This window comes from Carcharodon carcharias, chromosome 20 (assembly GCF_017639515.1).
Source record: "Carcharodon carcharias isolate sCarCar2 chromosome 20, sCarCar2.pri, whole genome shotgun sequence".
NCBI lineage: Eukaryota > Metazoa > Chordata > Chondrichthyes > Lamniformes > Lamnidae > Carcharodon > Carcharodon carcharias.
Genome location: NC_054486.1, coordinates 31,593,854 through 31,616,637, shown reverse-complemented (window position 1 = coordinate 31,616,637; position 22,784 = coordinate 31,593,854). Strand labels below are relative to the sequence as shown.

General features: G+C 42.6%; 1 protein-coding gene across 2 annotated transcripts in view; it reads right to left on the bottom strand.

The window, feature by feature from the left end:
• Positions 1–609: 609 nt before the first annotated feature.
• The window catches only part of vps39 (VPS39 subunit of HOPS complex), a 124,089-nt gene continuing 101,914 nt past the window's right edge, over positions 610–22,784 (bottom strand). For both annotated transcript variants that reach the window (XM_041214106.1, XM_041214107.1), the window contains 5 exons: positions 15,643–15,688; positions 15,015–15,164; positions 8,674–8,808; positions 7,408–7,499; positions 610–5,356 (listed from right to left, as the gene is read on the bottom strand). In XM_041214106.1, the coding sequence (XP_041070040.1) occupies positions 5,275–5,356; positions 7,408–7,499; positions 8,674–8,808; positions 15,015–15,164; positions 15,643–15,688 (505 nt within the window). In that variant the 3' untranslated portion in view covers positions 610–5,274. The remainder of the gene's footprint in view (positions 5,357–7,407; positions 7,500–8,673; positions 8,809–15,014; positions 15,165–15,642; positions 15,689–22,784) is intronic.

Here is a 22,784-nt window from a genome sequence, read left to right as displayed (position 1 = left end):
TTATTCAATCCACTTGGTCAGTGACTCAACTGCACATTGCCTTAACCCACTGAGCCCAAGAATAGATTTAACATTAGAAAACAGGCCAATGATAAGAATTGTCAAGCTTCTGTGACTCCACTTGCTGTGACTCCTTTCTTAAATAACATTTCCAAGATACTTTCAAACTCTAGTTTAAATCAGTTAATAGCTGGCTTGTGTCTCTACTCCCCCTTCCCTTCGTACTTTGCAAGTAAGTCTTATTTTAGTCTAAAGCTCATGGCCCTCATTACTAACCAATACAGCAAACGAGCAAAGGTTTTCTAGGCTAATGACAAGCTGTGTTGAATGGTCATGAGAGAGTGCAAGTAAGGAGCAAAAGACTAGGCATCTTTAGATTTGTCCTCCCATCAGAAGTTCTCTGCTTGTGAGACACTCTTAGGGGGGATGGAGGTGGGAGTAAGAGATCAGGAGTTCATCATCTGTGGAACCTACTGGGAACAGCCCACATCCCTGGAGTTGTATAACACAAATGCACTTGATCAGCAGTGCTGCCCTCTGCCAACCACTTTAAAACCATGTTGCAAATCGATCCAAGAAAAATGGGCTGTGCACTGCTGCAACATGCTGTACACCACCATTTTACCTTTATTAAAGAACAGTAACATGGCTGGCAAGCAACCTCTCAACGCGCAAGTGAACACGCATAGTTGAAAGTATGGGAATTCTGCATTACAAAGCTGTGTAATGAATCAAATATGAACCATATTAATCGCTGTCGAAATTATTGTAAAAGTCAATCCATGTCCATTTCTTACAAAGCTGAAAATGTTCCACATAAATGCTTTTCTCAATAAACAGAAAATAAAGACTGAAAACAATTACTTTTTCACCACACGTTGCATTAATTCCTGATAGCCAATTTGTTACTTTGGGCCTCTTCTCTTGGAAGATGTTGACTCTCTCTGGGCAAACTGGTCCACAAATACTGCCCTCCTCATATTTCACGCATGGCATATATATTTACAAGATATTTGACTTCACAAGGTATTACAGCTGAGCCCCAACACACAGTGCGCATAGATATAGATGTCAGCTGTCTTTCAGTCAGGCTTCAACTGGTAGTGATCAGGTTGACTTTTTGCTCCTAAGGACAGGTGTGTTGTATCTATTATTGCTTTCTAATTACTGCTTCGAATGAGAGGACTTAACAGCCTACATCAGGAACCCAAGTACTTTTATCTGGGAATTCCCTAAAGTGCACACTCCACAACTCTCCAAAAATGCACTTTCATAAGCAAACCAAATTGCACAGCCATACACATTCTTTACCAGTACATTTTGTTACTTTTCAGTAAAGCAGCATGAGCCAAGGAAAGAAAAAAATATTTACATTTATACAAACATAGTTTAAATTATACAGAAGCATTCAAGATGAACATAATATAGCAGTCATCGGAATTCCTGTTAAGCAAATCTTCTCAAGTTTAATTTCTAAAAAGACTAGAAAGTGCACAAACTTTTCAATCATCAGGAGTTAGGTATGGCACAGTACTACCAAATCCAGAACTGTGAGAAGTGCAAGCAATATTGCAGCACTAGTGTCTATTTTTCCAAAAATAACTGCAAAGCATTTGCTGTTAGTATTTACAGTATCTTCCCTTCCTGTCCTGTTCTCAAGGTCTCCATACCAATCCCTTGCAACGAGAGAGGATCAGAAGGGCGTGTAGTGGATGGGACTAACTAGAAACATGACGGCAGGTGGTGCCAATGTTTTCTTCCCTTCCATTTAGGCACTTCAGTCCATTAAAAAAACTGTTGCTGTGTGAATTGTGTCACTGGTACATTGAAATCAGTAAGTATTGCAAACTCCAATTTAAATCAGAGGATTCCATGTTCAAGTTGTTCAATATCGCCTGTGCCTGTTGATAGCCACAGCTGCGTCGATTTATTTGAAAGTTGAGAAGCAAAGTAAACAACCTCAAGGCAGAGATCTCTCTCACTCTTTGCACTTCAACTTCAATGCTACATTCAGTGAGAGCTGCTATTAGAAGGACTTGACTAATCAACAACTGCTCAATGGAGGAACTGAGAGAGAGCATAATACTAGTAATGTTCGCAACTTTTGTCATACCAAGAATAAATTGTAACTTGTGGCTTGCAAGTACCTTATCACCTTCTAGTCTTCTATCATCTTCTCTTAAAGGTAATAATGCAGAAGTACAGTTCCACAGGTGCCAGCTGTTCTCCAGTACTTAAACAATGATCTGATGTTTCCCTGTCCCAAAGTTGCTTTGGCTGCAGTTAGCTCCCTGAACACAGGCTTTCTTCATCTGTCAAGGGGCACATTTGCCATAAATCTAGTATGGAATCTCAAGGTTTTGTAAATGCAAAAATCAAATCTTGACTTTAGAGCACATTAAACAGTTTCTATCAATAGGGTGCCTGGGAATTTAATGTTCTAGTTTTTAAACTGAGGGGGGAGGCAAAGGAAAGTTGACATATCCTGGTATTAGACTTAAACATAAAGAAATCTGTGGCCTTGGATTTCATCCAACTTTGGATTTCATAAAATTCCTCAGGAAGATGAAAGGTTTTAAACTTTATCTCAGTGTTCAGGCAGATTTGGGATAGGAAGGAACATCAAATTTTAGAAAGTCAGAATTATCTTCAGGAGATCAGGCATTAACACTAGTCAATTTCTACTGTTGCCATAAAAACAGACACAACAGATTTAAGGATAGTAATAGTCACAGTAACGTACAAACACACCTGGGAAAACAAATGCACTCCCTCTATCCACAAAGTCTACTCCATTTTATTTGGTATAAATATTCTATTGGGCTTCTCCAAATAAACAAATGTTAATTTGTACTAAATTATGGACAGTTTTCTGTTGTGGATCTACAGATATATAGAACAAATTGAGATCATCCCCAATGCAATTCAAAATCCTAGGGAGAGCAGAAAATGGAAGCTGATATCCAGAGTTGAAATCCATTGGGCCACTGACTCTTCCTTCTGGATAGTTAATAAAAATTTCTATTCACAAGCTTACTCAGGACAGCCTTAAGTGCAAAATAAGCAGTAAGGAAAAGTTTTATCACATTTAAACATAATCACTGGGAGATCCAAATTCAACCCATTCAGAAAGCAACACAGAGGCCACATTCTCCAGGTCACTGTTAAATTAAAAGTTCCTGGTGCCTAATCATCATGGTTGAATCAGCCTTCTTCCTTCTCTGCTTGGTGCTTAATATAACATGGTTAGTGTGATGTCATAATCTGTTGTAGCATTCAATCAAGTTGTTTTTTTAAATAATGTATTCATGATTGCTTCTTTAATTTTTGCCTGCCAAATTGTTCCCTTCTTTCCAGTTATTAGCCATCGTCTAGAAGTTGGAGTGCACACCTACTTGAAATGGGATCAGATTTATGGGCAGTCTTGATTCTGGTTGACTCACCAGAAGGCAGAATTGAGCAGAATGATATATTCACCTCACTTAAATCTGTTTGTTTTCCCTTTCTCCAGAGAAATTCTTGTGGAGATTTCCCCTGCAGGGAAGCTTAGGTCTATGTTCTATCAGGGACACTTTTAAGCTGGGAGCTTCTAGTTGAAATGCAACTTCCCAGTAAGGACATCAGGTTTTAATTCTAAGCTTAGCATCAATGCAACAATGCAGAGCTGGGCATTGTGAGAGACTGACATGCAAAATCCTGGACATGTTCTTTACCCTCTAAGTTTTGCTAGTCTGATCCTTACATAATCAAAAGCAAATTGTTTCTGCAAGCTTCCCAACCTCCATTTTCTGGCCTTCAACTGTTGCTACCCCATTGTACTCTATGAAGTGCTGTTGCAAAACAAAGCATCAAACCGAATGCATGTGAGCTAACAGTATCCCAGCTCATTGCACACACACCATATAATCAATCCTTCACACTTCATGTTGTTGCATTCCTTTCATTAGAATAGATGCCATGTGGAGGATGGAGGTGAGGGTGAAGAACGACTATTTAAAATCCTTCCACTGTAGGAAAAGGAAAATTTAGCAAAAAAATACAAACCCATTGCCAAAATCTAGCCACCTGTTAAAAATTAAAATTCAACCTTGGTGCTTAGCATCCAACAGGATATATATTGGAAACAAATGCAATCCTATAACCAGACTATTCCATTGCACACAAAAAAAATCCCCATTCATTTGGAGCATTGTTTAAAATTCACCTTTTTGATTATCTCTGTAACCAAAAGAACATTTCTGAACCTTTGTTTTTTTCTTCTCTCCTGAAAGTACAGTGACTGGGATAAGACCCCAACAGTACCATAGCCCTCCAGTATCTCACTCACATGACCTAGACAATGAATTCTACCCAACAGTTGCAGGGACAGGGGTATCACAGCTAAGCTTCTTCCAGTGCTTACCCAACTTTCACACGTTGCTACCCAGTATCTGGGATGGAACAGAGGTGTGCAGCCACACAATTGTTGCCTCAACCAAGAACAGGTGGGGAATGCTAATGTACTTGTATTAAAAGTTGCTTTAGTATGTGGGGATTTAATAGTGAAAGAATATAAAGTAGCATGGCGTACAAAAATTTTTTTTTTCCAATTCAAACAGGTCTGCTAACGTATTCAAAGACAAAAAGTGACAAGACACGCCCAACATGGTTAACATTTATGGATTCAAGATCCAAAATAAAAAGATCAAATGAGCTTCATAACTTCAATACCGTCATAAAGGAAGGTGTTCCACACCAGCAGTGAACATGTCACTTCCATATAATGCATCATTTAGTATTTTTTCCATATTAGAACAAGGCACACAACACTCACAGCAGGCAGGATGTGTAAGTAAAAGTCAGGAGCTACAAACTAAAGAATGCTATGAACAGAGGGCTTAGGTAAGAGGAGAATAAGTCCTCAAAATGTCACACCTCTTCATAAGGAATTTAATTTCTGGTGAAGCCTAAAAACCAACGGGTCTGCTTTTAGACTCTGGGGATGTGCTCTTATGTAGTGCAATTGTCTTTCATGAAATGGCAAAGGTCAAATATACAACTATACACAGAAAATGACTTCCAGTTTTTCAGCAACTCCCCAATGTAAGCAGACAGCGGACATGCCATTAAGAGTGTCTGTACACAATTATTAATGAAGTTAACAATATATCACACAGTGCACATCATATGCCCACTCATCCTCCAACAGTCAGGCCAGCTTTCTGAAAGTCCATCTTATTCAAATGTCCATCTTCAGAACAAAAAAGATCTTGCATCCTGATTGAACTGGCACACTCACGTCTCTGTGGGACAAACATTGCGGTCTTTGCAGCAGAAATAATGGACCACAACTCCATTGGGATAACGAGCAAAAGCACTGCAGGAGAAGAAACAATGTAAATAACCAGGAGAATAAACAGTTTAAAAATATCACAAGTACATACAAGAGCAATGTTTGTTTGGAATGCAATGTACATTAATTCTCTGAATTCTTCGCTAAATTAAAATTTGGAAGTCAAGGAGTTTAAATGCTCAATTCATCAGATGTGCTGGGTCAACCTGCACTTGCTTTTTTTGTTGGTGGATCTACAATACAAATAAATTTCGGTTTCATTTTTTTCTCCCTGTCCCCATATTATTTCCTCAGCTTCCTCTTTGCTGGTCCCCCAGCACCAGGCAGCTGACATGACACCAGATCTCTACCAATATTGGTCCCCCATGTAATCGGTATGTGAAAGCAGCTTAAAGTAAACCTGTCTCTGGCAAGGTTGACCCTTAGTCTTTGCACAGCAATACAGTTGAGAATGGGAAGAAAGAATTAAAATGTACAAACCCACAAAATTTGGCAGCACCAATGGAGAGGCGGTGGCTGTTACCAGTACAACATCCACCAGAGGCCTAGGGTGGTCACTGGATCCAGGCCACAGGTGACTGATGGCGGTATTGGGGTCACGGGGGAGGGATGTTGGCAGCAACAGCAGGGATTTGGCTCTCAGTGGGCTTCCACTTTCCCAATGTCAGGTCCCTTGATCAGGCACTTAGTGCCTTTGAAAGAAGGACTCTACCGACCTCCTCACACACCAACCCCCTGCCCCCACCCCAGGAGCCCACAAGCAACCCCGCATGTGTTTGCTTGTAGTGCTCCCTGCATGATCAGCCTTCCTGCCTGCAACTGAGGATGAGGCCCTTAAGTGGGTATTAATTGCCGACTCAAGGCGCTTAATTGATGATGGGATGGGAAGGCCTTCAATGGGCCTTCCTGCCATGGACTTAATCTGGATGGTGGTGGGAAGGTGGAGAGGTCTGTACCCACTACCCTCCTGCCTGATCAAATGCCTGACCATCAAACTTGCCACAGGTGAGGGCACAAGATTCTGCCTATTGTGTGTTGTATTAATCACTAACATGAAGAACTAGACATTTTTGAGCATAAGACTTTGCTAGTGAGTCAGTTTGTTAACCCTACGACTGGTATGCAAAAGCTATCAATAAAATATATACTCGCTACACACCATACTGGTTTGGTTTCCTTTGCAATCTTTTATAAAATAAAAAAATAAGGTTACAGTCAGCTGAAAGCTCAGCTATTTTCAATATCTATCACATGCAACACACCAAAATTTTGAAACTCAATCCTAAATTGTTATCTTTCTCAATACAAAAAAAAATCTTTGTCCACTACACAAATTTTAAAATTAATTGGGCAACCAAGCTACAGTGCCTCTAGAGCTTGGTCCACATTGCCTGGAGGTAGTTAGCAACAGTCCCTTTCTGTGGGGTGCAATCCTGTATTATAATCAGGATTACTAAGCACATTGAAACTAACGCGTTTTAGTAGAATTCACACCTAAAACAGCATGCTAAATTGATAAACTCAAGTGAAAAACTAAGGTCCATAGTGCAGGGCAGCATCCTATGATACAAAGAGTAAGTGAAAAAGTTCCAAGGAAATAGAACATTTTTATGCCAATACTGGCATTTAAAGACTGTACAAGACAGGGAGTGTTCTACAATGCAAAGCTCCTGGGAAGAATAAATAAGGACAGACGACTGTATAATACATCTGGGTTTCAAACAAAATGGGAACATAGAAAGGAGCAAGTGAAACAGTGCATTTGGACCTTAAAATCCTGTCAAGTAAGTTTCTTGTGTAACATTTTTAATTCATCATTCCTGATTACTTCTCCTAATGAACCCTGCTGTTATATGGCTAAAATAGCTCTCTATGGGCACAAATGATATTTGGAAAATGAAAACGAATACTACTAATGCAAGGTGTTATTCAAAGGACAAATGGATACAGTACAAAATTTACTATTTTGGTGAAGACATGGTGACTCCAAACATCAATTGTTGCCTAGGAGTTAATTAAGGTTAAATTTCAATAAGTAACTGTTTGCAGCAAGGAGAAACATTTGGAGACTGAACCTGTTTCCAATTTTCTTTTTGCAGACTCGGCAGATTTTCTCCTCTGTTATGATGCATTTCACCTCCTGATGATAAATTCTCTGCTCCTGAATCTATCAGATAAGAAAGAACAGAACTTGCATTTGCATCAATCGTAACTTCAGGATATACCAAAGTGATTTACTGCCAATGAGGTGCTTTTGAAATGTAGTCACTGGTCCAATGCAGCCAAACGCAACAGCCATTTTCTGCACAGTGGTGGCCAAAACACCAGGGAGATTCTCCTGCTCTTCTTTAAATAGTGTCATGGGATCGTCTACATACACTTGAATGAACCATTTGGTTTAACAACTCATCTGAAAGATGGAATCTCCAACAGTGCAGCACTCATTCAGCATTGCACTGAAGTATCTGATTAGATTATGCCCTTTTCCGTCAATGAAGCTTAACTGCAGCTGAGATTTCTAATACTGAACTAAGTCTTACATCAAATAAAGCAGGCAAAATGGTTATAAGCTACTGTAGCCTTTTAAAATTTTCACAAAAAAATTAATTTTAATTTCTTGCCTTTTGCCTTATCCAAGTACAAGAAGCCACAATAGTCCTGCTTATCAATGTCAGAGATGCTATTGAGCAGAGAGTAATTTCACTATGGACAACCAGGTCAGCACTAAGCAGTTCAGTCAGGGATAGCAAAGATAAACGTATAGTTCCCCTACTCGACCACACTGGTTTCAAGCAGAAATCAATTCAAGCAGTTTCACCATTTAAATGTAACATTTTTCCCATACAAGCCATCCTTTAGCATCTCTGGTCGGATTGCCAAATTAGGGGCACTAGTACAATATGGATCTATATCCAAAATCTCTTTAAATTCTTGCAGCTAGAAGAAACTAGCTTCTCATCAGTCTGTTATGATATTGAATTAGAATCTCAGAGGTGAATGGCCAGTGATTAACTCACTGAACCAACCAGTTCCTGCTAGAGGTTTTATAATGGGTCAAGGTGAAATGAGGACTACTGGCCTAGTTTATCATAGGTGCTCAATAATCCACTAGAGTAAGACTGAATGGGAAGTGGTTTTACCCACTTTAAGTGCAGAAGTTCAAGATAAAGCTTAGCCCGCTGGAAATCAATACAATAGCAGTAATGGAACTTGTTTTCATGTCAATGGAATTCTGCACAGAAAGTGGGAATGGGAAGTGCTTCTGTTTTTGGGATGCAATGCTTGGATTAGGAATGCTCATCTGGAACCAATGTTTTTAATCTTTAGGTCCTAGTACTTACACGAAGGAATTCTGCATGAAGGAGACTTTTCATAACTTGATTGCAGCGTCGTCTCTGTGCATTTCCTTCAAGAACGTTTTCCAGAAATACTCGGATCTCCCGGATTTGCGTGTTGGCAGGAAGCAGATTCAAAGTCTACAGAAATATTTTTTAAGTTACAAAGAGAGGAAAAACACCTCTGCATATAAACACAGTGAAATGCTGCTCTGTAAATATAACCTAACACACTGTTTTACAATAGTGGAACAATCTTCCCAGTGTATACTAATAGTCACCTATATAGTCATCAGAACCACAAAGTAAAATTTACCTGAAAGATCTTCAATTCTTACATTTGATGCTTTGTGAATATTGGCCTTGACTGGAACGTGCTTGGATAAGAAAAGCATTGGGCTCAGCTCTGCGGCCTTCGATAACTGAACAGGGTGCCAAACCGGGCAGGCAATGGTTTGAGGGTTAATTTGTGGTGATCTTATGGTAATTAAGCATTCTAGGCAACTTCTATTGTATGTACAAAGTATCTACAAATTATCTGAATGTTAAAATATGGATCAGCATTTAAAGAGCAATGACCCAATCTTCCAAGACCAGCCTTCCAATTCCCCTTAATAGTCCGTGGCACTCATCTGGGAAATATAAAATAATCTCAATTTCTTCCCCCGAAAGAAAAATTCTCAGCATTGCACAATTATTTTGGGTGCATTCTCGTGCAAGAATTGAGACGTGAATGGCAGCGGACATCTAAACAACTCATTGGAGGAGGTGGTTCCACAGATATCCCTACCCTCAATGATGGGGGAGCCCAGCACATCAGTGCAAAAGATAAGGCCGAAGCATTTGCTAAATCTTCAGCCTGAAGTGTCGAGTGGATGGTCCATCTCGGCTCCTCCGGATGTCCCCAGCATCACAGATGCCAGTCTTCAGTCAATTCAATTCACTCCACATGATACCAAGAAAAGGCTGAAGGCACTGGATACGGCAAAGGCTATGGGCCCTGACAATAGTACTGAAGACTTGTGCTCTCAGCTACAACACTTATATCCACCCGACTATGTGGAAAATTGTCCAGATATGTCCTGTACACAAAAAGTAGGACAAATCCAACTCGGCCAATTACTGCCCCATCAGTCTACTCTTGATCATCAGTAAAGTAATGGAAAGGGTCATCAACAGTGCTATCAAGCAGCACTTGCTAAGCAATAACCTCCTCACAGACACTCAGTTTGGGTACCGTGGCATTCAGCTCCTGACCTCATTTCAACCTTGGTTCAAACATGTACAAAAGAACTGAACTCCCGAGGTGAGTTGAGAGTGACTGCCCTTGATATCAAGGCCGCGTTTGACCAAATGTGGCATCAAGGAGCCCTAGCAAAACTAAACTCTCCACCAGGAAGCACCTTCCAAACCCACAACCACTACCATCTAGTAGGACAAGGGCAGCAGATAGATGGGGACACCATCACCTATAAGTTCCCCTCCAAGTCACTCACCATCCTAACTTGGAAATATATCACCGTTCCTTCACTGTTGCTAGGTCAAAATCCTGGAACTCTCCACTGGCTAGAGTCATACCTAGCACAAAGGAAGATGGTTGTGATTGTTGGAGGTCAGTCATCTCAGCTCCAGGACACCACTGCAGGGATTCCTCAGGGTAGTGTCCTAGGCCCAACCATCTTCGGCTGCTTCATTTTCACCTTCCTTCCATCATTAGGTCAGAAATGGGGATGCTCACTGATGATTGCACAATGTTCAGCACCATTCGCAGCTCTTCAGACACTGAAGCACTTAATGTCCAAATGCAGCAAGGCCTGAACAATATCCAGACTTTGGCTGACAGGTGGCAAGTAACATGCATGCCTTGCAAGTCAGGTAATGAATATCTCCAACAAGAGAGAACCAAACCATCGCCCCTTGATGTTCAATGGCATTACCATCACTGAATCCCCCACAATCAACATCCTGGGGGTTACCATGGACCAGAAAATGAACTGAACTAGCCATATAAATAGTGTGGCTACAATAATAGGTCAGAGGCTAAGAATCCTGCAGAGAGTAACTCACCTCCTTACTCCCCAAACCCTGTCCACCATCTACAAGGCACAATCAGGAGCGTGATGGAATACTCTCCACTTACTTGGATGAGTGCAGCTCTCGCAACACTCAAGAAGCTTGATACCATCCAGGACAAAGCTGTCTGCTTGATTGGCACCAGATCCACAAATATTCACTCTCTCCATCACCGACGCACAGTAGCAGCAGTGTGTACCATCTACAAGATGCACTGCAGGAATTCACCAAGGCTCCTTCAACAGCACCTTCCAAACCCACAACCACTGCCATTTTGAAGGACAAGGCAGCAGATAGATGAGAACACCACCACCTGGAAGTTCCCCTCCAAGTCACTCACCATCCTGACTTGGAAATATATCGCCATTCCTTCACTGTCGCTGGGTCAAAATCCTGGAACTCCCTTCCTAACAGCACTATGGGTGTACCTACACCACATGGACTACAGCAGTTCAAGGCAGCAGCTCACCACCACCTTCTCAAGGGCAACTAGGGGTGGGCAATAAGTACTGGCCCAACCAGCAAAGTCCACATCCCGAGAATGAATTAAACACAAACTGCGTAAAAGGCATTTAACCTGACCTAGTATACAAGCTCATCAACATATTCATTCTTGTGAACACAAATAGACTTAACAAGGAACTACAAAAAGGTGTGCAGTAGATTGATCATTTTCAACATTTAGATAATGCAATCAAGCAACTCATGGGATGCTACTGCATCTCTGCAGAAATCAGGATAGTTACAAAAATTACGCTAAAGTTCCAGAAAACCATGTACAGTTGCAGTGACAATCCCACTTATTCATGTTGGGTGGGTGGGGTTGCAGAGTGGAAAAACCAGGCCAGTCTCAGTTTAAAGGGCGTGGTCATGAAGTGAATCTAGGTCAGAAGGTCAGTCAGTAGGGAACTTATAAAATACTAAATTGTATAGAGAAGGTAAACTCAATATTATAATTTAAAAGACAAGAAAAATGTGACCAGAGAACATGAATTTAATGTAGTAATGCTCAGGGTGATAAATTCAATAACTTAAAGGGGCCACCTTATGTACAGCCTGTGAAGGAACTTTACCCGAAAGTTGTTGATTAACTGCAAACTTTTTCTGTCAGCACTCCTAGCTTTCTTTTGTTGTTTTATATATTTTATATGAACGGCTACTGAGCGAACACTTGTTCGCAGATGACTGTGCTCTCATAGCATATACGCCCGAGGATATTCATCTGCTTGTTGATCACTTTTCTCTAGCCTCAGAGCACATTGACCTGACAATGAGTCTGAAGAAGACAGACATTCTGTTGAAGGGTCATGAGGACTCGAAATGTCAACTCTTTTCTTCTCCGCCGATGCTGCCAGACCTGCTGAGTTTTTCCGGGTAATTCTGTTTTTGTTCAGTATCAACACCCCTGGCTGTGTACTCCAAGCCCCAACAGTAACCCCCACAAACATTCTGTTCAGTACAGAGGTATTGCTATCTTAGGAGTATTCTCTCCAATAACACAATGCTGGATGATAAAATCAACTATTGACTAGCAAAAGCAAGCTTAGCATTTGGCAGGCTCACTCACAGGCTTTGGAAAGAGCATGGAGTTCGTCTCAGAGCAAAAATCAAAGTCTACCAGGCAGTGGTTCTTACATCATTTCTTTATGGGTGCAAGACTTCAACAACCTACCAGCATCACATAAAGCAACTAGAAGCATTTTGTCTTCGCTGCCCGAGATCTACTGACAACATCAGGTGGCAGGGCGAAATCTCCAACACCGAGGAGATATAAAATTCTTGCAAAGTGCTGCATGCCTAGCATTAAGAGTATTTGCATCAGAGCTTAGTTTCACTGGGTCAGTCATGTGGTCCACATGGAGGAATCCCGCATGCCAAAGGCAGTACTCTACAGCCAGCTGAGCATGGGAACCCACATCACAGGGTGTGCCAAACTTAGATATAAAAACAATCTGAAAGTCAACCTCAGGGCCTGCAAGCTGGATCCCAATACAGGGGAAAAAACAACCTTGGCCAGACTCAAATGGAGAAGTCTTTGTCATCAAGTGATTTTGACATTTGAGGAGAACAGAGTCAAGAGCTTTCAGAACAAGTGAGCCAAAGCCAACAGCTCCATCTACCTCACTAACAATGACTTCATGTACAGTATTTGCAATCGGTTATTCAAATTGAGACTTGGCCTAATGTCTCATGAGACGACACCAACCTAGTCTAAAAACCGGTCTTTTTTTTTTTACTTGCTGAACACTCATCCATCGAAGCGACAGGAGAATCCCTCAATATTTTGTAGAAATAAATTTTCCACTATCAATATCTGTTTTTATTACACTATGTACGATGACAGTCTATTTGGTGCACCATTGCCCAAGGGTGAATTAATTATAAATTTGCGTCGAGAAGAGAATTGTATGTGAGGAAGCAAAGAACTACAAAGTTCCACAACAGAATATTGACTGCACAATTTGGCTACACAATTTGACCATTTTCTGCTTATCTCTGAAAACACTGGGAGTTGCAATATCATTATTGAATGGGCATCATAAAAAACAATAAAAAGACCAATCAAAAAGTGAGATGGATGCAGTTAAGCTGATCTGTTCACCTAATTTATATTTTCATCCCGTTTTAATATGTATGAATGTGTATACATATATGTGCTTTATATATATATGTGTGCCCTGCCCAAAGGCAGGTCCTTGGCTCATTGTCTGCTGATGCTTCAGCCCGAGTTGTTTTCTTGGCAGCTTTGGTCAACGGTGGTTTGGCACTGCCTTCCACTCTCAAGCAGGGTGAAGAGGCACGTCCTAAACCCACCTCAGCTGGAACAGGAATCGAACCCTCACTGTTGGCATTATTCTGGACCACAGGTTACTCATCTAGCCAACTGAACTCACATAAATACATATACACTGTTGCGTGATTGCCCCCACCTTGTTCTCCATTTATCTGACTGTCCACCTCATCCGAGATGAGCTGCCACCTGGTGTCAGCATTCAGTATCGCCTGAAGTGGAAGCTCTTCAATCTTGGTCGCTTCCGGGCAAAAACAAAACTCATCACCATGAACATCCACAATCTTCAGTTTGCGGATGATGGCTGCATGATGGCTCACTCTGTACAGGACATGCAAAGGACACCTGGCCTCTTCAACACCTCGCATAAGAGGCTTGGCCTGTCCTTAAACATCACCAAGACGAAGATCCTCCACCAACCTTCCCTGGGCCAGTTGAGCAACCCCTGCACCATTCATATAGATGGGGTAGCTCGGAGTGTGTGCACCACTTCCCTTATCTTTGAAGCTACCTCTCCCAAGGGACTACCATCAATGGGGAAGTCCAACACTAAGTCAACTGTGCCAGCACTGCCTTCTTCAAGTTGTGCCAATGTGTCTTTGACAACAGGGACTTTTTCAAGTCAACAAAGGTTCTGGTTCATAAGGTCGTTGTGTTGTCCCCCCTCCTCTACTGCAGCAAAACATGGACTGTCTACCAACGCCACATTAAAATCTTTGAGAGCTTGTGTTGAATCTTGAGAATCAAATGGGAGGACCGCCAGACTAAAGCGAGCATCACCATGAAGCTGTGTCAACCAGCATTGAAGCCCTGCTCCTGTGGAACCAACTCCGATGGGTAGTCCATTGCATCTGGATGCCTGAAAACCGCCTCCCTCGGCAGGTTCTCTTCTCACAGCTCTCCATTGGCCAACGCTTGAAGGTGGCCAAAGGAAGAGACATAAGGATACGCTCAAGGTCACCCTAAAGCACAGAGGCATTAACACCACTGATTGAGAGGAGAATGCTGCCGATCCCTCGGCATAGCACTACCTGGTCCATCAAGGCACAAACCACTTTGAGGCTCAGCGACTCAACAGGGAGGTGGAATGGCAGCAGCAGAGGAAGGAGAAGGAAGCCAACCTGGGGCTGCAATTTCCACTCCCCTGTGCAACAACATGCCCCCACTGCGAAGAACATGTGGATCCAGAATAGGGCTCCGCCAAGCCTGACAGACGTCATCCTCAATTCCGAGGGGCCACCGATGGCATATATTTGTACTTAGTAAATTGAGGTCATATAATTGCAATTTTGCTTCCTTATTGGGTCACTTCCCTCGTATGTTAAATTCAATGTCAGCCAAAGATCCCTAGTGCTTCAGTGCAATAATTCTATCATGCAGTTTGGTCTTGCTGACAAACACTAGAAAATTGGTGCTGCGAGTTCCAGTTTTGGATTTTCTGATGTGTACAGCTCTGCCTGTCCAGGTACAACTTTGACAGTACCTTTGTGGTGTCCAGTTTGCTGTGGTGCAGCTCCAGTACTTGCAATGCAGCCTGCAGGTTTGCCTGTGGCTCTGGTATCTCCATCCTGATTGGTCCCACACAGTGAATGTCAGGTGGCGACAGGTACATACGTAATAGAGAAAGGTACACCTAAACGAAATAATGACATTGTTTGTGAACCTCCTTTAAAACATTTAACTAACAGATTTTAATACATCTCTGATTGACTTAACCAGCTATATGCAACAAGCTAGTAAAATGCAAGTGCCTGAAACCCCACTGCTCTCTGTCAACAAATTCACTAGTAGCATGATAACCAACTGCTGAATACAACAGCCCTGACCACTGTTGAGTGATTTGTCCCAATCATGAAGGAGCCCCACTTCTCCTCCACTTAAATTAGTACAGCAGGCAATAGTTAAACTGTTCATTTCCATCTGTGGTTTTCACTAACTCTCAACTGAAGAATGGGGCTATGATTCGGTTCAGCTTCAATACGGTATGTGTATTGTTGAGCAAGTGCTGTAAGGTTGTCCTCTAAAATTTGAAACAGTAATCTCTGCTATTTATGCTCCACGAGATAAAGCCAAGGAACTGTACAGGGAGGATTAGTACTGCGTGTACTTACATCTTTGTTGCCATCCTTGTTCCAATCGTAATGCTTGTGACAGTATCTGAAATTGGATAGAACAGGCGCTCATTAAAATCAACAGGCATAAACCAAGTTTAGTTTGATCAACTTTGATAAGGGTGCAAGTACGTGAACTCATCTCACAAAACAATTTTCTAAAGTGAACAAAGCTACATAGAATTTGGTGAGGTTAGTGAGAAATCAATCCAACAGGCCATGTTCCATTATCTTCATTGCTGGTACCTTACACTGATCATGTGGAAATCCAAGTAAAAACAATTGCCTGCAGAAATACATCTACACTTTGATATTTTCCCTCTGGCCCCAATTCTCTCCTCTCCTGAAAATTAACTGGTAGTGGGGCACAATTTAACATGCGGTACTCCTGTCAAGGGACCAGTTTTCATGTGTAAGTCTAGACACCAAGAGCTTCTGCTTCAAGTACAATCAGGAAATTGCAACCAAAATGTAATTGAAATTGTGCTGATTAATTACACTTCATACTTCCATTAAAATTCATTTGTATAATCACAAACTTAAAATCTTCCATGAATTAGCATAATCAGGAAGCCTAATAGAACTTAAATGTTTCTTTATCACAATTAAAAAACTTTTCCTAATGTATTGAAAAGTGGACACCAATGTTTATGCTAAACTGTGCAGGTGCCTGGCCACACAACAGCCTGAAAGGTACTATAAGTTAAGCTCCAATAGCTGTTTGGCAATAAAGACCAAGACCAAGACAGACTCCTTCAGATAGTGTTTTATTTCTGGTGCATAAAACTCTCCACAGGGAGAACTTCTCTCACTTGTTATCCCTTTTATACAACCAAATGGGTAAATCAGTGCTAAGGTTGTTAACTAATAATTAGCAATTGTATTCCTTTAACTCTTTCCTTCCCCAACATTGCACTGGTCTTGTTGATAAATAGCACATATGTGTGGTGCGCAAAAAAATTTAAAAGGACTGAGCATTGAAGAAAAAAATAGGCCGCGCATAGCTGAATTTTAAAGGGAACATTGGTGATAACCTGATATAGTTTTATAATATACCTGTAAATGGACTTAATCATCAAAACATTTTTTTTTAAACTGAGGAGTGGATAGTTTTTTTAAATTTAGAATCAAAGGTAGCCCATCTTTTTAACCATCTTATCAACATGCCCTGCCACCTTTTTAAGGATGTACATATATGCCGGCTGTCCCTCGATTTAAGGATGACATCCACTCAGGGTCGCAAGTATTGGCCATGGGTTTGACTGAGCAGACAGATTCTTGACCTGCATATCTTTGGGCGCATGAGAAGGATATCCCAAGAGGTAGTGGGATCCGGAACTCAGATTTGCATACCTTTCTTTCCTCCTCTGCCGCCATTCTGCCTCATCATCAAGGCACTGGGACTCAAAGTGTGATTCAGTTTAATGGACAGGTTACCACCATTCTGAATGATTGGTAGATAGCTCCTCCAAATCATTAAGGTCAATGCCGCCACACTTCAAGGAGTGCTTCAAAATGTCTTTGATGTGTTTTCTTTGTCCTTCCCCTGGAACGTTGGCCACTTGAGAACTGAGAGAACAGGATCTGATGGGGGGAGACGCTCTTTGGCCATCCAGATACAGTGACCAATACAAATGAAGTTGATTTTGTAGGAGTTTTGTCTGAATGCTTGTGGTCTTGGTTTCAACATGACACCAGCATTTGTTCAACGGTCCCCCACACCCCCCCCCGCCTTGTTGATGTAATTTCTCTAGGCATCTTGTGTTACTGATACACAGTCCAGTACAAGAGCATGGTGATGACAACTGCTCTGTACACCAAGACTTTTGTTGACTTGCAGGGGTCCTTGTTGCCAAAAGCTCATTGCCATGGTTTATAGAAAGCTGAACTGGTGAAGCAGATAGATGTTGGATTTCCTCATCAATGGTGGTTTTTTTTGAGAGAGGTGGCTGTTGAGCTATGAAAAGTGTTGAACATATTCAAGATTTGTCTTCAACATATATGGGAGGTGGAGTATTTGGCTGACCAGGATGGTTGACATATAAGTCTGTTTTGGCAACATGGGCAAGGAACAGCCCTTAAATCAGGAGGTGTGTCTACATGCTCCTGTCAGTCCTGGTGATGCTAAACACCTCCCCACCTGCAACCCTAGCTCAGCCCCCCTCCTGTCACACATCTACCCTCTGCAAACCCAGCTCTTCAGCCTATCCCCATTCTGTACCACCATCACCTTTCCACCTCCTTCCCCTGGCATCCCCAATTCCTTTGTTTCACTGATGTTGGATCAGAGCTGGTGGTGCTGTGGAGAGCGGTGGGGTGAACTGAGGGATAATGGAAGGGGGTTGGGTGAGCCACACCTGGGAGGGGAATGAGGGGTGAGGGGTGTGCAGCATCTGGGTGTGTGTGCGTGTTAGAATGAAGAATTAAGATTAACCATAGAGCCATAGAAAAGTTACAGCACAGAAAGAGGCCATTTGGCCCATCTTGTCCATGCCAGACCGAGGACACCCAGGTGCCCTTTCTAATCCCACCTTCCCGCACCCTGCAGCTTACAGCACTTTAGGTGCAGATCCAGGTACTTTTTAAAAGAGTTTAAAGTTTCTGCCTCTACCACCAACTTGGGCAGCGAATTTCAGACACCCACTACACTCTGCGTAAAAAAGCTCTTCCTCATGTCCCCCTTACACCTTCTGCCACTTATCTTGAATCTATGTCCCCTGGTTCTAGAACTCTCCATCAAGGGAAACAATTTTATCCTGTCCACTCTATCTATTCCCCTCATAATTTTATACACCTCAATCAAGTCACCCCTCAGCCTTCTTTGTTCTAAGGAAAATAACCCCAACCTATCCAATCTCTCCTCGTAGCTACACTTTTCTAACCCTGGCAACATTCTTGTAAACCTCCTCTGTACTTTCTCCAGAGCTATTATGCCCTTCCTGTAATGTAGTGACCAGAACTGCACACAATACTCCAGTTGTGGCCTCACCAGTGTTTTATACAATTCCAACATTATATCCTTACTTTTATATTCTATACCTCTGCCAATGAAGGAGAACATTCCATATGCCTTCTTTACAACCTTGTCTACTTGAACTGCTGCCTTCAGGGACCGGTGTACTTGTACACCAAGATCTCTCACTTCATCTACCCCTCTTAGTATATTCCCATTTATTTTGTAATCCCTGTTAACTGTTAGACCTCCCTAAATATATGACCCCACACTTTTCTATGTTAAAATCCATTTGCCACTTTACCGCCCACTCTACCAACCCATCTATATCGTTTTGGAGATTATGGCTATCCTCTACACTGTCCACTACTCAGTCAATCTTTGTGTAATCTGCAAATTTCCCAATCGTGCCCCCCACGTTCATGTCTAAATTGTTAATATATAACACAAACAGCAAGGGTCCTAACACTGAGCCCTGTGGAACACCACTTGAAACAAATTTCCATTCACAAGGGCATCCATTTACCATTACCCTTTCTTTCCTGTTACAAAGTCAACCTTTTATCCAATTTTCCACATTACCCTGAGTCTCATGGGCTTTTACTTTCCTGACCAATTTGCCATGTTGGACCTTGTCAAATGCCTTGCTAAAATCCATGTACGCAACATCCACTGCACTACCTTCATCAACCCTTCTTGTCACTTCCTCAAAGAATTCAATCAAATTTGTGAGGCAAGACCTTCCTTTAACAACTGAATGAAAACTGAGCTTCAATACACTTGGAAATGCTGAACTGAAGGCAGAGCTCAAGGGACATGCCTTCAGTTCATGACAACACAGGGAACAGGGTGGGATTTCAACTACACTTAGCCATTAGGCCCCCTACTCAGCTTGACACCCTGACACTTACTCAGCAATAAGCTGTCACTGACACTTAGTTTGGATTTCACCTGGGCCACTCAACTCCAGGCCTCATTACAGCCTTGGTCAAAATATGGACAAAAGAGCTGATCTCAAGAGGTGAGGTGGAAGTGACTGCCCTTGGCAGAGGCAGCATTTGACCAAGAGTAGCAACAGGAAGCCCTAGCAAAACTGGAGACACTTGGAATCAGGGGGAAAACTCTCCAATCGTTGGATTCATTCCTAGCACAAAGAATGATGGCTGTGGTTGTTGGAGATCAATCGTCTCAGTGCCTGGGCTTCGCTGCAGGAGTTCCTCAGGGTTCCTAGGACCAACCATCTTCAATTGCTTCATCAAAGATCTTCCTTCCATTGTAAAATCAGAAGTGGGGATGCTCACAAATGATTGTACAATGTTCAGCACCATTCGCGACTCCTCAGATACTGAAGCAGTCCGTATCCATATGCATCAAAACCTGGAAATATTCAGGCTTGGGTTGACAACTGGTAAGTAACAGTCATACCACACAAGTGCTGGGCAATGACCGGCTCCAACAAGAGAAAATCTAACCATCTCTTCATGACAGTCAATGGCATTACCATTGCTGGATCCCCCACTAACACCATCCTGAGGGTTGCCATTGATCCGAAACTGAACTGGGCCAGCCAGATAAATACTGTGGCTACAACAGTAGTTCAGAGGCTGGGAATTCTGTGGTGAGTAACTCACCTCCTGATTCCCAAAAGCCTGTCCACCACCTACAAAGCACAAGTCAGGAGTGTGATAGAATGCTCTCCACTTGCCTGGATGTTTGCCGCTCCAACAACACTCAAGAAGCTCAACACCATTCAGGGCAAAGAAGCCTACTTGATTGGCATCCCATCTACCACCTTAAACATTCACTCCCTCCACCATTGACACACAGTGGCAGTAGTTTTTACCATCTACAAGGTGCACTGCAGCAATTCATTAAGGCTCCTTTGACAGCACCTTCCACCAAACCATAGACGTTTATCACCGAGAAGGACAAGAGCACAGATGCATGGGAACACCACCACCTGCACGGTTCCCTCCAAGCCACACACCGGTTTTTTCATCCAGTTTTTCTCCAGTTTAAAATAAATTAAGCCAAGGAAAGGTAAGGGTTCTAGTTTTTACTTAAAGTACATAAATAATTTAACTTCTTTTACTGTATTTAACTTAAAAGTAAGGGGTTTTTTTCCAACCAGGGGCATGACAGGGCAGCTCAGTCCTGTGTCATGTACCACCTGCAACATGTGGGAAGTCCTAGACTGTCCTTGCGCTCTGACCGACCATGTGGGCAGGAAATGCCACCAGCTGCAGCTATTTGAGCTCCGTATTTCGGAGCTTGAGCAGCAGCTGGGGGCACTGAGGTGCATTTATGAGGCTGAGAGTTTTGTGGATAGCACGTTTTTAGACATGGTCACCCCACAGCTTATGGAAGGGTAGACAGAGAGGGAATGGGTGACCATCAGTCAGGAGAAAGGTGTCAGGCAGGTAGTCAGGAAATCCCCAGGGTGCATCTCACTTGAGAACCGTTTTTCTCTGTTGGAAAACGGTGAGAGTAATGGTTCATCTGAGGAGTGCAGCCACGCTCATGGCACAGTGAGAGGCTCAGCTGCACGGTGGGGGGGGAGGAAAAGGAGGGATAGAGCAATAGTGGTAGGAGACCTGATAGTAAGGGGAGCAGACAGGCGTTTCTACGGCCATAGGCGTGACTCCAAGATGGTATGTTGCCTCCCTGGTGCCAGGGTCATGGATGTCACTGAACGGCTCCAGGGCATTCTAAAGGGGAAGGGCAAACAGACAGAGGTCATGGTACGTATTGGTACCAACGACATAGGTAGAAAGAGGGGTGAGGTCCTGCAAGCAGAATTTAGGGAGCTAGGAAACATTAAAAAACAGGACCTCAAAAGGTAATAATCTCTGGATTACTTCCAGTACCACGCGCTAGTGAGTACAGAAATAGGAGGTTAGTCCAAATGAATGCATGGCTGGAGAGATGGCGCAGCAGGGAGGGCTTTAGACTTCTGGGACATTGGGACCGTTTCTGGGGGCGGTGTGGCCTGTATAAGGCGGACGGGTTGCACCTGAACCGGAATGGGACCAAAATCCTTGCAGGGAGGTTTGCTAGTGCTGTTTTGGAGGGTTTAAACTAACTTGGCAGGGGGATGGGATCCTGAGAGGAGCTTCAGCAGGGGAAGATGCACAGCCAAAATTAGAAGAGAGAGCAAGTGAGCCTGGAAGGCATAGGAATTATCTGCCAGTTAAAGCACAAGGGAGTTGGCAAGGTTGGATTGTATTTATTTTAATGCAAGGAGTCTGATGAATAAGGCAGATGAGATTAACACATGGAAGTATGATGTCATTGCTGTTACAGAGACATGGTTGAGAGAGGGGCAGGATGGGCAGCTCAATATTCCAAGATATAGGGTCTTCAGGCGAGGCAGGGAAGGAGGTAAAAGAGGAGGGGGTATTGCAATATTGATCAAGGAATCAATTACAGCAGTAAGGAGGGATGACATCTTAGAAGGCTCCTCAAATGAAGCCATATGGGTAGAATTGAAAAACAAAAACGGAGCAATCACATTGTTGGGAGTGTACTATAGGCCCCCAGTTAGAGAGAAATAGAAGAGAAGATATGTAGGCAAATTTCAGAGAAAAGTGTAAAAATAATAGAGTAGTAATAGTGAGCAATTTCAACTTCCCCAACATTAACTGGGTTAGTCATAGTGTGATAGGTTTAGAGGGAGCGGAATTCTTAAAATGCATCCAGGAGAGCTTTTTAAGCCAGTACGTAGAAGGTCCTACAAGAGAGAGGGTGGTCCTGGACTTACTTTCAAGGAATGAAGCCAAGCAAGTGGTAGAGGTATTTGTGGGGGAGCATTATGCAGATAGTGATCATAGCTCCGCTAGATTCAAGGTTGTTATGGAAAAGGACAAGGATGGGCCAGAAATCAGAGTTCTAAATTGGGGGGAGGCCAATTTTAATAAGATCAGATATGATTTGGCCAGACTGGACTCGGAGCAGCTACTTTTAGGTAAATCTGCGTCAGAGCAGTGGGACTCATTCAAGAAGGAAATAGAGAGAGTACAGGACCAACATATTCCAGTGAACATAAAGGGTGGGAACAACAAATCCAGGGAACCCTGGGTGACGAGGGATATACAGGATTGGATAAAGAGAAAAAGCAAGGCTTATGCCAGATATCGAGGGCTCAAAACAACGGAAGCCTTGGAGAAGTACAGAATGTGTAGGGGGTGTT